The 15,459-nt window shown below is 40.0% G+C and overlaps 1 protein-coding gene across 4 annotated transcripts; it reads right to left on the bottom strand.

The window, feature by feature from the left end:
• Positions 1-206: 206 nt before the first annotated feature.
• LOC125712394 (uncharacterized) lies at positions 207-11,381 on the bottom strand. 4 transcript variants are annotated; one of them, XM_048982415.1, is made up of 13 exons: positions 11,004-11,381; positions 10,185-10,410; positions 9,572-9,922; positions 6,618-6,728; positions 6,313-6,369; positions 5,971-6,024; positions 5,364-5,399; positions 4,985-5,005; positions 1,910-1,966; positions 1,751-1,801; positions 1,536-1,586; positions 1,361-1,390; positions 207-494 (listed from the first exon to the last, which is right to left on the bottom strand). In XM_048982415.1, exons 2-13 carry the CDS (start codon positions 10,252-10,254, stop codon positions 436-438), a joined length of 948 nt encoding a protein of 315 aa, XP_048838372.1. In that variant the 5' UTR covers positions 10,255-10,410; positions 11,004-11,381; the 3' UTR covers positions 207-435. The 4 variants fall into 4 exon arrangements, with proteins under 4 accessions (XP_048838372.1, XP_048838373.1, XP_048838375.1 ...); XM_048982416.1 differs by having other exon boundaries at positions 6,325-6,369; XM_048982418.1 differs by lacking the exon at positions 6,313-6,369 and having other exon boundaries at positions 11,004-11,380.
• Between the last annotated feature and the right edge of the window lie 4,078 nt (positions 11,382-15,459).

Raw genomic sequence — 15,459 nt, 5'->3', positions numbered from 1 at the left:
GCTGTGCAGATGGCAAGAACTGTAAAAGTAACTAATTATGGCACGCTTATGTCAAGGACATGGGGTGGTAATAGTGGCAAACCTAGATTGTTGTAGTCTTAGTTATACTCTTTTGTTTGTAAGTGGGTATAGATAATGAATGAACGAATGAATGAATATTTTCTATACAATGTACAATGTATTCAGTATACCATATATCTGAGATATAGAATATGATGCCTGCTATTTTATTAAGCATACAACAAAACTTTCATCATCTGAATGAAAAACATGTAATTTAGATTTTTGGTACAGGACATGCAAAATCAATTATCAATGCAGTTATTCAAAACATAAAATTCCATTATTGCGGCTAAAATAATCATCATAGCATTAAGTAAATAGACTGGAAAACACATTCTGTCTTTATACAGTGTTATAATTAGGTAAAATATTCTAAAGCTCATGAAGCTGCTCTCTGCTGTTGGAATAGATTGGGTTTTTGTATTCAATACCTGTTAGAAAGAGGAAGAATAAGGATGTTTAATTGGTTTCATACACAATGTATTACAATTTAATGAAATGCTGATGGTATGACAAGGATATATTCCTCGGATGACCTTGTCAGCCCTCCCCCATTTAATCCCTAGTCCTCTGGATCCCCCCAACCTCTATATTCTCTTGGCCCCCAGCTCATCCTTTTGATGTCAGCATGTGGAACTGGTTTAGTTTTGGTGCAATTGGTCTCAAAAGATATGGAACTATGAACCCCAGATTATCATCTATACAATGTGCTTTAAAAAACTTTTAGAGGTGCTGTCTTCTGCAGCTCATTTGTTGCCACCTAGTACTGCCAATTTAATTGTGTTTTGTTTCTAAATTAAGCCAGGTGTAGATATTCATCCATATGATGTTTTGGTGAAGTGGTAAAAAGATCCATCAAATACTTTTTGTATTATCGCACCAATGAGATCAAGTTTAATCAGTTCCAGATCTTTACCCACATAGTTTATCTACAAAGACCCATCAAACTGAGTTATCTCACTAATGAGAAAATTGTCTAAAGTGGCAGTGGTGAACCCATCCAGGTAATACAATTACAGTATATAGTTCACAGTTTCACACACTTCATAGCTGTAGAATGAAATATTATGTCATTGCTCCGTATACAAAACAGTTAGGATTGTACCAATTGTTTCTTTTTCTTTCCTTCATTTGTTTGCTTGCTTGTTTATTTATTTTCAACCACTTAATGTAACCACAAAACAACAGAATTTGTCTCGTATTTATGTTTTTTCTTCAGTAAATAAAATGACTCAATTTAGGTATCAAATAAATGTAAGGTAAAACTCACTGAAATACCTTTAGGAAAAAAACTTACTGTCATTAGCTTTTCTTCTCCATAAGCTTCCTGTCAAGAAGGTTAAAAGCTAGTTATCTTTCTGCTACTGCTCAAGCAAATATTGTTAATATATATTAATAATTTTGTTTTTTTGTACAACATATATTGTCACAGTCACTAAATAAGTAACAGAATTTAAGTGATGAATCCTTACTTTTATTCTTCCTTGTTTTGGACTCTGTGTGCACAATTTCAGACTGGTTGACTGAAACAAATGGCAAGCATAAAAATGACAATTTCCCCTGGAGAATTTAGCGTGAAGTGTTTAATTAAAATTAGCTTGCACTAAGTTATCATATTCTCATACTTACATGTTTGACTAAGTGATAATCAGTAAATCAACGAATATATCCAAATGTTTAGGCTTACCATACTGCTGTTTTTCAGTTATATGTTGTGTTCTGGAGGTAGATATAGTGTCTGGAAATAATACATTTATTAGAGCTTGATACCTTTTGTTATAAAACATATAAATATATTAAAGCATGTATTGCAGCTCAGAAACAGTGCTGCAGTTCTGAGACTTACTTTGGTATGAATTAATTTCTCTCACACAGGTCCAGCTTGGATCATGTTCATTGTTTTCTGAGATTTCAGAACAATAAAAAAATCAAAAACACACATGAAAGAATGCAACACTGGAAGCTGTGATGTAGTTAAGACCACATAAACCGAGACCAAATCCTTACCAAGACCAGAGTATATGGAGACAAGACAGGAGCAAGACCAAGGCAAGCCGAGACTGAGACAAGACCAAGAGCAGACCAAGGCCAAGACTAATGTTTCAGTCTACATAACACAACACAATGTAAAATGTGGTGCATAGGCACCATCTTGAGGTTTAAAAGTTATGTGACAGTATAATTAACTATGGACATTTTTCTTAAAATTTCAATATAAATGCTTATGTACGAATGAAGTTTTTTTTTTTTTTTAAATAAGACATCTTATTTGTTGCATTTCAACTTCGAAGCAGAATGTTTTATACCCAATCACAGTACTGTGTTAACCCTTTGAACCCTATTCATTTCTGAGCATTTCCCTGTCCCTTTGATTTTAAGCTTATTACATTGTATGTACATGATACACTTCAGCCACATGGTTATGGTTTTGTTTTTGGGACAACCTGGGCTACTCAGATATGTCATAATTTGACATGTGAATGCTGACACAGTCTTGATATCACCTTCTTATGAGGAAAAATTACTTGTGCCTATTGAAATTTCTCAATTTTTAGTCTCATCTAATATAAATATTTTGCAGGCACTACAAATATAATCTTATAAATGTTGAGATTCTCTATGAGCCTCTATGATGTGGGAATGCAGGGGTTCACAGGGGATCCTTCTATGGCTTAGTATTGTGAAGGAATACATGGTTAATGTAGGTGAAAATTTATATTTGACTTTGCATCGATATGGTAACTTGTTGAAGTTAAATGATAGATAGCTATGCGTGGTTTTATATATTCATTTTTGTGTGTTACTATATAACATCTGAAAGAAATTGAAATGTAAAAGCATTCTTTAGTTTATGATTCACTGGATGAACACAGACAGACAGTTTTAGAATCTGATGCTTAATGTTTATCACTGTCATTTTTCCACCTATATATGCTATGATTGAATTTGAATTTAGTGTTTAATTGTCATTGTTGACACACCACAGCACACAGACACAACAACGAAATGTGTTCTCTGCATTTAACCTATATGTGACAATGTGACATAGCAGGGGGCAGCTAATTCAGAGCACGGTTAGCAGTGCTTCGGGATGGTACTTTGGTGGTTGGGGATGTGAACCGGCAATCTTTCCGTTTTTCAAGTACAAGTGTGCTTCCCTAACCATTAAACCACCACTGCTCAAACCAGTTGGAAATAAAACGTTGAGTCAGCATTTTAGCCTCAAACAACAAACCAACCAGCTGATGGACACGTTCTATTTCATATGTTTTGATGGAGCTCGACATCAAACATACACATACAATCTTCTGTAAAAAATAAATGTGAAAGTATCAAGTAATTATATATAATTTTGCCTTATTTCTAGAAGAACTCCAGCCAATTTGAGAGTTTTTCTATCCATTTATTTATAGGCTTAAAATAAATTATACACGTTTTGGTAACACTTTCTGTGAAGCCCATATTCATAAACTCTATTAACTTTTCTCATCATTCATTGTAACATTCATACACTATTATAGATATTGCTATAATGTCGTGCACGCCGACCGGGGAAGCAGGAGCAGGGAGACGAGGAAGCAGGGATTTATTATTGGAACACGAAAGGCAAAGCACAAGACTGATGGAAGACTTCCATGACCGGACTGGGGAAAACATACCTAACGCAGACTTAAATATATTGGACTAATGACAACAATCAGAAACAACTGGTAAGCATAGGAAATCCACACGAAGGAGCAGATGATCAGGGCATGACATATCCATCCATCTGTTTTCCAAACCTATCTTACTGAGTTACGGGGGGTCCGGAGCATATCCTGGAAGCAATGGGCACGAGGCACGAGAAAACCAGAGGAAACCACACAACGACATGGGGAGAACATGCAAACTCCACACACATGTAACCCCGGCGGAGACTCGAACCCGGGTCTCAGAGGGGTGAGGCAACAGTGCTGACCACTGCACCACCATGCCGCCCCGGCACGACATATAAATAAATAAATAAATAAATATTATTTATTTATTTTTTAAAAAAGATATAGCACATTATAGCCATGTTTCTCATGCATTATCGTGCTCTATGAAGGTCTCATCTATAATACACTATAAATACCTTCATAATGCATAATAATAGTCATTGTAACAATTAAGGATGCTTTGTGCTGCATTATGAAGGTATTTATAGTGCATTATAGATGAGACCTTCACACAGCATTCATAATGAATAATACACATGACTATAATACTTTATGCCTTTTTCTGAATAGTGATAGCCATGTTTATGATACTTTATGAAGGTATGACTGCTTTAAGTATTACGTGTTACCAATATTTTTCCCAGAGGGGCAGTAGGTGGATCATTGCACATGTACACTTAGCTTTCCTTCTAATGTGAATAATAACAATGTTTTATGGATTATTTGGGGTACTTTTTGTGTAAAATCTTTAAAATATATGCCTCATTACACACAGAATTAATGAAATATTTTAGTGCGCAATGCTGCAGCTTGGACAACCGGATATAGCAATTTCTCTCCATTGCAAAGATATGCGATTCATATGTCTGTGCATTATACTTATGTAAAGTATATAAAGACTAGTCTGAGGTTAATGCGTGCGAAAAACAACACATTTTGCGTTCTCGGGTTCTCATAGATAACTAACAGACCCGTTGTGATAAATTCTGAGACGTTTTGATGAGTGATCTTAATTGGTCTTTGTCCTCTATGTCAGAGACCGAGACAAGACCGAGTCAAAATACAATTGATTCCGAGACAAGACCAAGACCTACAACACTAATCGGAAGTGAGAACAGGTTTCTCTACTGTATGTCATACACAGTATCAACACTTGCCACAAACTGAATTAACAAATATTAGCCTAAGAATTTATATTCATGGGTAACCTTGTTTATACATACCATAAATGGTTACTGGATTTCCTGTTTAAAATGAAACATATAATGTCAGTTTTTCATGAAATGCATTAAAAAATAAGTAAAAATGCCACTTAAATGGATCTTGGTTCAATGTTGCAGATTGCTGGTGGTTATGCATTCAGTGCTATTAACATTCTGTTAAAGTTTTTACTCTTTATAATAGGATATCCCAATACCCTAAGAAGTGAGAGCAAGTGTCCTATTGTTCATATTAAATTTCAGTAGGTGAAGTGAATTCAAAGTAAATGTATTATTTAAACCTATGCAAAATGATTAATTTGGCATAATTTGAGGGCCATAGCTGGAAGCTGATGTTTTATCATCAAATTTCTGGTAGTGCTTTAAATAAAAATGACTGTACCACTTTGCTGTACGTCGGAACTCTGCAGTTGATTTTCTGAGGGGCCAAAAGAGAAAGTGACTTGAAGACAAAGTTGATAATGATAAGTACAAGCATATATCAAATGTACAGATAAAACTATGCATGTATAATGAATATCTACAGCCACAGGGAAAAAAAAAAGAACACTATATTTTTAAACAAATTTGCATTTTTAAATCCTGGTTTAATTGTGGTTCTGCTGGCATCCAGGTTCACCAGTATACAAGAATAAGGTGAAGCAGGAGACACTGCGAATGATGGGAAAGTCGGCAGTTAAAGGGCAAGAGTGACTTTCTAATGCCAGAAATGACTGTTAACCCATCTGACAGTTTCTCACAAATCACAGGATGACATCAAGTGACCTTCAAAAGGAATGGGAAACATTAACTGGAGGTGTGACGTGCACTGCTAGGACAGTTCGTGTCAGACTTCAAGAAGCAGGACTGAAGTCCCAGAAAATAAGGAAGAAGCCCTTCATTAATGACATACAGAGAAGAATCAGAATTTTTCCTATGGCTGTATTTCATGAGTTAAAAAAAATCTAAATTAAAAGTATTTTGTTATGTTACACTAGCAACAGGTGTACCTTTGCTGGCTTCCCCATCCATCTGGCCACATACGGTATCCATGGGCTCATTGCCTAGAAGACCACAAAAAATCACATAAAAAAAAATTCAATTATGAGGTGAACAGTCTGAAAACCCAGAAGGTTTTTCCCGTTAGACATACTATAAAATTTTCCTGTGGCACCCAAATGATCTTACTGTTATTCCACATGGCTCAAGCCTCAGTGAAAGCAATTAAATCTATAGTAGGTGTAAGTCAATAACATCATTTTTAAAATAAACTGGAATTTAAGATATAAATATATATATTTAAGATGTATAAGGATTATCGTTTATAAGCTGAAATTTATGAAAAGATGTACAAGGATCCCAACTTCCAGTGTAGCCTTCATTGACATAATCAGCATCATCAGGTTCACCTAAAAATGGGAAAATGTACAAATGTGTGTTTTTCAGCCTGACCTTATTGTCTCCTGCTACAGCTTCCATAATCCATCCATTCATCGATTCATCCATCCATCAATTCATCCACCCACTCACTCATAATCACTGCTTATTCAAATAAGGGTCAGTTAATTAGGATCACAATAAAACTTGTTTCTTAAAAAGAGAGATACAAGATTATAGCCTTTCGCTGAATGAGAAAACAATGAGTGCATGTGCTTACTTCTTCTCTTCATGTGGCAGGCACAGATGACGATAAGGGCAATGAGCACCAGGACTCCAGCAGCGGCAATATAGTACCAGCTGCCTGCCAAGAAACGCTTCACAGAGTTCCCTGCGATGGAGCCAGAGAAAGAAAAGGGTTCACATCAACATTATTAAGAGACACCAGGCTGAAAAGAAATTTGCAGACCAAGGCTCAGAATTAACTGGATATTTCAACTGCATCCTAGCAGTAGTGAATAGAGTATCTGAAAACCATCCTTGATGAAAACCAGACTCTGGTAAGTCACCCATTAAATATCACTTTAGTAATACTGACTCATCCCCCCTCCAGGACCTTGCGATCTCCTTCGACAACTCCCTGATCCATCCTTTGGTTTCTGCTAGAAACCTTGGAGTTACCATAGATGATCGGTTGTCATTTTCCTCACATATCGCCAGTCTTTCTCGCTCTTGTCGGTTTATCCTCTTTAACATCAGGAGGATACGTCCATTTCTTTCCACTCAGGCTACCCAGATACTCGTCCAGTCCCTCGTCATCTCACACCTTGACTACTGCAACTCGCTTCTAGCGGGTTTACCACTGAGCGCCATCCGTCCCCTCCAACTGATTCAGAATGCAGCTGCTCATCTTGTTTTCAACCTTCCCAAGTTCTCCCACACCACTCCTTTGCTGCGCTCCCTCCACTGGCTTCCTGTAGCTGCACGCATCAGATTCAAAACACTGATGCTCGCATACAAAGCCAAAAATTCTCTGGCACCATCCTACCTAAAGGACCTCATCACACCCCGCACTGCACCACGATCTCTCCGATCCTCCAGCACTGCTCGACTGGTCCCACCTCCCCTCAAGGCACAAGGAAGACACGCATCTCGGCTCTTCTCTGTCCTGGCACCTAATTGGTGGAATGAACTCCCCCTAGATGTCCGAACAGCTGAATCCTTGAATGTCTTCAAGCGACGACTCAAAACTTTTCTTTTTCAGAAATACCTGACGTAGAACTTCTATATTCTTACTCGACTCGACGTGTGTGTTTAAAAAAAAAAAAATAATAAAAATAAAAAATTCTGCACTACTCAATGGATTTCTCAGAGATAGTATTCATAGCTTGGGTCCTTATTGAGCTAGCATCGGAAATTCATTGCAGAGTCTCAAAGCACTTATGTAAGTCGCTCTGGCTAAGGGCGTCTGCCAAATCCTGTAAATGTAAATGTAGTAAAAGTTTGATACTAACAGTAAAGTATCAAAAGTATTTTGCTGGTGTTAAATGTATGCTTATGTAAATTCATCTAAATATTATATCTGAGCTTAAGGTAAATATAGAACCACGATGGGGTGTGAGATTAATACTGATTAATCATTTTACACCCCTCCTTATGTACCTTCCCCTCCCCCATCACCAAAAAATATGTCAGGGGTTACAGTCAGATGGAGTTGGAATTGAAGTGTCATGACTTTATTTTGTATTTGTTGTGTTAAGACACTAATTGGCTATTTAATTATACTTTTGAAACATCACATTTGTATGTAAGACCACGTTCCTCTGTGTTAATTATGTGAGCATTTTCATGCTTAAGCGTACACCACATCACATTGTAAAAGTTGGCATTGGGTTTAAGTCGGGCTTGATCTTATTAATTCTGTTAATATTTGTGCTATAGTTGGGATTGGTCAAGCTGATGTTTCATTTTGTATTATGTATTACTTGTAATTTGTATTACTTTTGTATAATTTTTTTTCCTATGCCACAGTAGGCAAAATTACATTAGCCAGTCAAAAGGTAACGAGTAATGACTCTTGTCAATAGAAATTGTACAAAAATCTTTTATAATTATAGTTCAGTAGTGACAGTTACTAATATTGTTTATACTCAGTGGAAGTACAAAGTTACTAGAAAAATAAGCCAATTTAAGTATGGCACATAACTGCACCTATTATTAGGCCATAGTGAATTATCCATCCATCCATTTTCCAAGCTGCATATCCTACTGAGTCGCAGGAGGTCCGGAGCCTATCCGAGAAGCAATGGGCATGAGGCAGGGAACAACCCAGGATGGGGGGCCAGCCCATCGCAGGGCACACTCACACACCATTCACGCTCACACACGCATTCCTATGGGCAATTTAGCAAGTCTAATTAGGCTCAGCATGTTTTTGGACTGAGGGGGGAAACCGGAGTACCCGGAGGAAACCCCACGACGACTTGGGGAGAACATGCAAACTCCACACACATGTAACACAGTGGCCTTATAAAAGGTGCAGCGTAGGGCCACAAAAATGATTCCTGGTCTTAGAGGAATGTCATACGAGGAATGGTTACTTGAGCTAAATCTGTTCAGTCTCAAGCAAAGGAGATCCAGGATCCAGGTATATAAGATTCTAACAGGTTTGGATGCTGTTCAACCAAATAGTTACTTCAGCATTAGTTTAAATACACAGACTCGTGGCCATAGGTGGAAATTAGCGGGAGAACATTTCAAGCTGGATTTAAGGAAGCACTTCTTTACACAGCGTGTAGTCAGAGTATGGAATAGCCTTCCTGATAATGTAGTGCAAGCTGAATCCTTGGGTTCCTTTAAATCAGAGCTAGATAAGATTTTAACGACTCTGAGCTATTAGTTTAGTTCTCCCCAAGCGAGCTTGATGGGCCGAATGGCCTCCTCTCGTTTGTATAGTTCTTATGTTCTTATGTAACCCAGACTCGAACCCGGATCCCAGAGGTGTGAGGAAACAGTGCTAACCACTGCACATAGTGAATTATTCTTATACAAATAGCTTCTGCAAAATAACATTTTGCAAGAATGCATATTTAATGCATATAGTTTCCACATAAAAGGTATAGTAGTGTAAATAGCATAATATTAAATTCAGGTAGCAAGGTATGCAACCTGTTGGCTATCACTGTATCAAATATGGAAAAGCTTTAATATCACAAATGTGTGTTCTTACTGTACCTTCTAGATTTTCTTCTAAATCCAGAGTAACGTTCACTTTGTTGCAGGCAGATGATGATCCACCCTGTACCTCACAGCAGTAAATTCCCAGGTCGGACTGCTGGAGATGTTCCAGTCGGATCGAGAAATTTCCTTTGTTGGACAAGTAGGGAAATGTCTTCACTCTGCCCTCTCGGTTATCAAAGAAATTGACATATCCATGTGTTCTGATTGTCACTAAATCAGCGGCTTGGCTCCACATCACAGTTTCAGTGTGATACACGGTTATGTTGCACGGCAGTAGGACAGCAGAGTTAATGGTACCCTTGACCAACGCAGTAATCTCACATGCCTTGTTACATCTGCTATGACCTGAGCAGGCAAAAAATGAAAAAATGGCACAACAATATAAGTTTCTTTACATCCTGAAATTTATTGGTATTCTTGGGATGAGTTGGCATTCTACAGAACAACAGATCTTTCATATAAACTTTCCATAAAATCTAATACCTCCTAATAAGAACAAAACTATAAAAATCAAAATCAAATTAAGTTTAATGTTAAGGAATATTTTCTAACATTTAATATTTAACCTTATATGAATTTATTTATCCATAAGTGCAGATGGACTTACCGCATGAAGTTGGAACGTTACAATACAGTAAGATCGACAAGACCCAAATCTGAATTTTGTTCAACAGCATGTCTCCGAATGCAGATATATATGAATAAAACACAAAGAGTCTAGTTCAACTAAGAGCATTCAGCTTGTGTGTGACTTCACTTGCACCACCTTTGAAACACAGTGGTTTAGGTCATTTCCTTAATGCCGACTTGTTTCCTACAAACTGTTAACACCACTGAAAAAAAAAATCATGCAGATACACAAGTAGCATAAGAACAGTTCTTTTGCATTCTTTATAGTAAAAATAACTGCAACCGAAAAGCTCTATTGTCTGCTCAAATAGCATAAAGTATTTTATAGTTACTCCTGTTATTTCTAATCACCTAGTTAAAGGAATAACCTACTTATAACAGTGCTTTACCTCTGTGTGTATCAAAGGGCATACACAGGTATAAGAAACCTAAACTCAGCAAAGTTTAGTCATTTAAATATTTTAAAACATGTCTATGTCTGATCTTCATGTACACACTATCAATGGAAATTTGTACTTTTCATTTGTTTATTCACCAAACATTAACTTGCTTTATTTCATAGGGCAGAAACACTAAATACACCTTCAGCTTCATCTTATTAGCTGGTGAAGCTATTTACTGCTGCTGCTGCTGCAAAAAAGATCTTTCCTGTTCTGATGCACGTAACTATAGTATAGATCAAAAATAAGAAGTATGAAACTCTTCAGCTACTAAAAGAGTGGCTGCATCTATTAACTCAGCCTGATTCTGTGCTTTGCAGCTACAGTCTACAGAATATTTATTATTTAATTCCTACCAGCGGAACCCCAGCTCTCTCCCAGTCTTCATGTCATTCAAGTGCTGAGCACTGAAACACAGACAACTACAGTATTAAAAGGATTTCACTGCTGAATACCAGTAGGTCACATAACACAAAATGAGTCACAGTGTATTTTAGTTTTTGGCTGGCCTGTCATCGCTGGTATTTTTAGATTTTCCATGGGTGGCACAGTGGCTTAGTGGGTAGCTAATATTCACCTCTGCTGCGGCCAAATAAATAAATAAATACAATTTGAAAGTTTAAAGAAATTAGCTTTAAGGGCCGAAGCTTTTGCAAAAATTTCTTTAATTTGCTTTATTTTGAAGCAACCATTTTCTCACGTCTATATATAGCTATTGTATAGAAAAACAATACTTATTCTAACAGGAAGACAGAACTGAGGCTGTTCTGAAACAGTTGTGTCTTTAACCTACAGTAGTTTCCTGTGTTGATGCATCTGTGTGACAACAGAATGGTTTCCGATGAACTGGAAAAATCTAGATGACAAATAACAATAGCGTAACTGCTGCTACCAAGTGAGGGGCTGCAACTATATTTTAGCTCAATCTGAACATTTTTAACTACTGGGGCTACTGAATATTTATAATTTGGAATTCCATATCATGGATTTTTTTTTTATAAGGTAAGATGCCGAAGTTATACTTAATGGGCATAGCAGCAGTTTCCAAATAAAAGATTATGTAAAAAGCATGATAGCGAAGTTATGCAACAATAAGTTTGGCCAGTATTTTATTTCTACACTCACTGGCCACTTCATTAAGAACACCATTCTAAAACTGGGTTTATTCTGAGAACAGTCTGAATTCTTTGAGGCATAGACTCAAATAGACAAAATGCTGGAAACCCAATGTGGTCTACTGCTGTTGTAGCCCTTCCACCACAAGGTTTGACTGTTGTGTGTTTTCAGATGCTGTTCTGTTTGTCTCCGTTATAAGGATTGTTTTTTTGAGTTACTGTTTCTTCCTTTTGGCTTCAACTAGTCTGGCCATTCTCTTCTGACTGCTCTCATCGACAAGGCATTTTTCTCAACAGAATAGTTGCTCTCTGAATGCTTTGTTGTATTCTGTGTAAACTTAAGAGAATGATGTGTGTGAAAGTCCCAGCTGTTCCTGAAACAGTCACACCACCCCATCTGGCACCAAAAACTATGCGATGGTCAAAGTCACTCAAATCTGATATTTCCCCATTCTGTGGTTTGATCTGGCCATTAACTGAAGCTCCCAAGCTGTGCCTGCTGATTGTATGCAGTGAGCTGCTGCCACATGATTAGCTAATTAGATATATGTATGAATAAGCTGATGTCCAGGTGATGCCAAACAAAGTGGCCCATGAGTGTATAACAAATATACAACAGTTATTATAACTCAACCTTACAGTGGACCATAGATAAACATTCACTTAGTTTCAGCATTGAGTTCCCTTGTTGGACTGATGGATACAAGTTAAGTCAAGTAGGTTTTATTGTCATTTCAACCATACACACAGTATATTGAGAAATGAGATAACGTTCCTCCAGGACCATGGTGCAACACAGAGTAGGACAAAGACAGAGCAACATCATAAGTGCAGACAGGACAGCATAACAGTGCAGATTGACAAGACAAGACAACATACAGTGCCAATTAACGGTGGTATCAATCTGAATACAGCATTTAAGTTACTGTATGGTAGCAGCGAAGGTTATATGTGCAAAAAAGCTGTGCAAAAATGCCGTGGTATAGAAGAGTAAGGAATAACTAAAGAGTAAGGCAATAAATAACAATAAATATTTTATACAGATGTACAGATGTGTATGTGAGTGGGGGGGGGGGGGGGGGGGATTGTATTCAGTTCCGGTTGAGGAGTCTGATGGCCTGAGGGAAGAAGCTGTTCCCCGTTCTGGCAGTGGAGGCCCGTATGCTACGGAACCTTTTGCCAGACAGGAGGAGGAAGAAGAGTGTGTGTGAGGGGTGTGTGGGGTCATCCACAATGCTGGTGGCTTTGCGGATGCTGCGTGTGGTGTAGATGTCCATAATAGAGGGGAGAGAGACCCCAATGATCTTCTCAGCTGTCCTCACAATCCTCTGTAGGGTCTTGCGGTCCGAGATGCTGCAATTCCCGTACCAGGCTGTGATGCAGCCACAGAGAATGCTCTCTATGGTCCCTCTATAAAACATGGTGAGGATTGGGGGTGGAAGGTGCACTGTCCTCAGTCTCCGCAGGAAGTAGAAACGCTGCTGGGCCTTCTTGGCAATGGAGCTGGTGTTGAGGGTCCACGTGAGGTTCTCCGTGATGTGGACACCAAGGAACTTGGTGCTCTGGACGATCTCCACCGAGGACCCGCCGATGCTCAGCGGGGAGTGATCTCTCTGTGCCCTCCTGAAGTCGACAACCACCTCCTTTGTTTTGTCCACGTTCAGGGAAAGATTGTTGGCTCTGCACAAGTCCGTCAGCCGTCGCACCTCCTCTCTGTAGGCTTCCTCATCTTTCCCACTGATTATACACACCACAGTTGTGTCATTGGCGAACTTTATTATGTGGTTTGAGCTGTGCATTGCTGCACAGTCGTGGGTCAGCAGCGTGAAAAGTAGAGGGTTGAGCACACAGCCCTGGGGGGTTCCCGTGTTCAGCGTGATGGTGCTGGAGATGTTGCTCCCGATCCTGACTGACTGAGGTCTCCCAGTCAGGAAGTCCAGGACCCAGTTACAGAAAGAGACGTTTAAGCCCAGCAGTCTCAGCTTCCCGATCAGATGCTGAGGAACGATGGTGTTGAATGCTGAACTGAAGTCTATGAACAGCATTCTAACATAAGTGTCCTTTTTATCTAGATGGGTGAGGGCCAGATGAAGGGTGGTGGTGATGGCGTCATCCGTAGAGCGGTTGGGACATTATGCAAACTGCAGGGGGTCTAGTGAGGGTGGCAGTAGGCACTTGATGTGCCTCATGACGAGCCTCTCGAAGCACTTCATGATGATGGGCGTGAGTGCAACGGGACGACAGTCATTGAGGCATGACACTGAAGACTTCTTTGGCACAGGGATGATGGTGGCGGTTTTGAAGCGTGTTGGGATGACTGTGGTGCTCAGGGAGATGTTGAAGATGTTTGTGAGAACATCAGCCAGCTGTTCTGCACATCCTCTGAGCACACAACCAGGGATGTTGTCTGGTCCAGCAGCTTTCCGCGGGTTGACTGTAAGCAGAGTTTTCCTCACATCAGCCACGGTCAGACAGAGCACCTGGTCGTTGGGAGGTGGGATGGACTTCCTCACTGCCATGCTGTTTTGGGCTTCAAACTGTGTGTAGAACCTATTCAGCATGTCTGGAATGGAGGCCTCACCGTCACAGGCAGGTGGAGATGCCCTGTAGTTGGTGATGGCCTGGATACCCTGCCACATGCGCCAAACATCCCCAGTGTCTTTGAAGTGGCTGTATAGTTTCTGGGCATGGGCACGCTTCACCACTCTGATGGCCCTGGACAGGTTGGCCCTCGCTGTTCTCAGGGCAGCCTGGTCACCTGAATTGAAGGCGGTATCACGGGTTCTCAGCAGGGTGAGCACCTCCGTAGTCATCCAGGGCTTCCGGTTGGAGCGTGTGGTGATGTTCTTGGAGACGGTGACATCCTCAATGCACTTGCTGATGTAGCCAGTGACCGAGGTCGTGTACTCCTCCAGGTTAGTAGAGTCACCGTAGGTTGCAGCCTCCCTGAACATGTCCCAGTCATGCGCACAAAACATGCACAAAACTCTTGAAGAGCAGAGATGGCTCCTGGGGGCCAGATCTTTGTCTGCTTCTGGACGGGTTTGGCGCATCTGACGAGAGGTCTGTAGGCTGGGATGAGCATGATTGACACGTGATCAGAGAATCCGAGGTGGGGGCGGGGCTCAGCGCGGAACGCGCCAGGGATATTTGTATAAGCACAGTCCAGCGTGTTCACCCCCCTCGTCGGAAAGTCCACTTGCTGGTAGAATTTGGGGAGAACTGTCTTGAGGTTTGCATGATTAAAGTCCCCAGCGATGATAAACAGTCCGTCGGGGTATATGTTTTGGAGTCCACTGATGGCTCTGTTCAGTTCTGGCAGCGCGTTGTTAGTATTAGCGCTGGGTGGGATATACACCGCGGCTATAAGCACGGTGCTGAATTCCCTCGGTAGTTGGACCCGGAGTGACCGCTGCGACCTAGCGCGCCGCCATCTTGGAATTTTATACAATCTAGGGGCATTGAGATACTGCCCTGATTATTATTAAAATTCCTTCACTGGAGATAGATGGTAGCTAGACCCCATCCATTTTCCAAACCGCTTATCCTATTGGGTCGCAGGGGGGTCCGGAGCCTATCCCGGAAGCAATGGGCACGAGGCAGGGAACAACCCAGGATGGGGGGCCAGCCCATCGCAGGGCACACTCACACACCATTAAGCAAGTTTAGCAAGTCCACTTAGCCTCAGCATGTCTTT

Source organism: Brienomyrus brachyistius, chromosome 17 (genome assembly GCF_023856365.1).
Source record: "Brienomyrus brachyistius isolate T26 chromosome 17, BBRACH_0.4, whole genome shotgun sequence".
Classification (NCBI taxonomy): Eukaryota; Metazoa; Chordata; class Actinopteri; order Osteoglossiformes; family Mormyridae; genus Brienomyrus; species Brienomyrus brachyistius.
The sequence above is the reverse complement of the archived record's forward strand: the minus strand, read 5'-3'. Positions and strand labels throughout refer to the sequence as shown.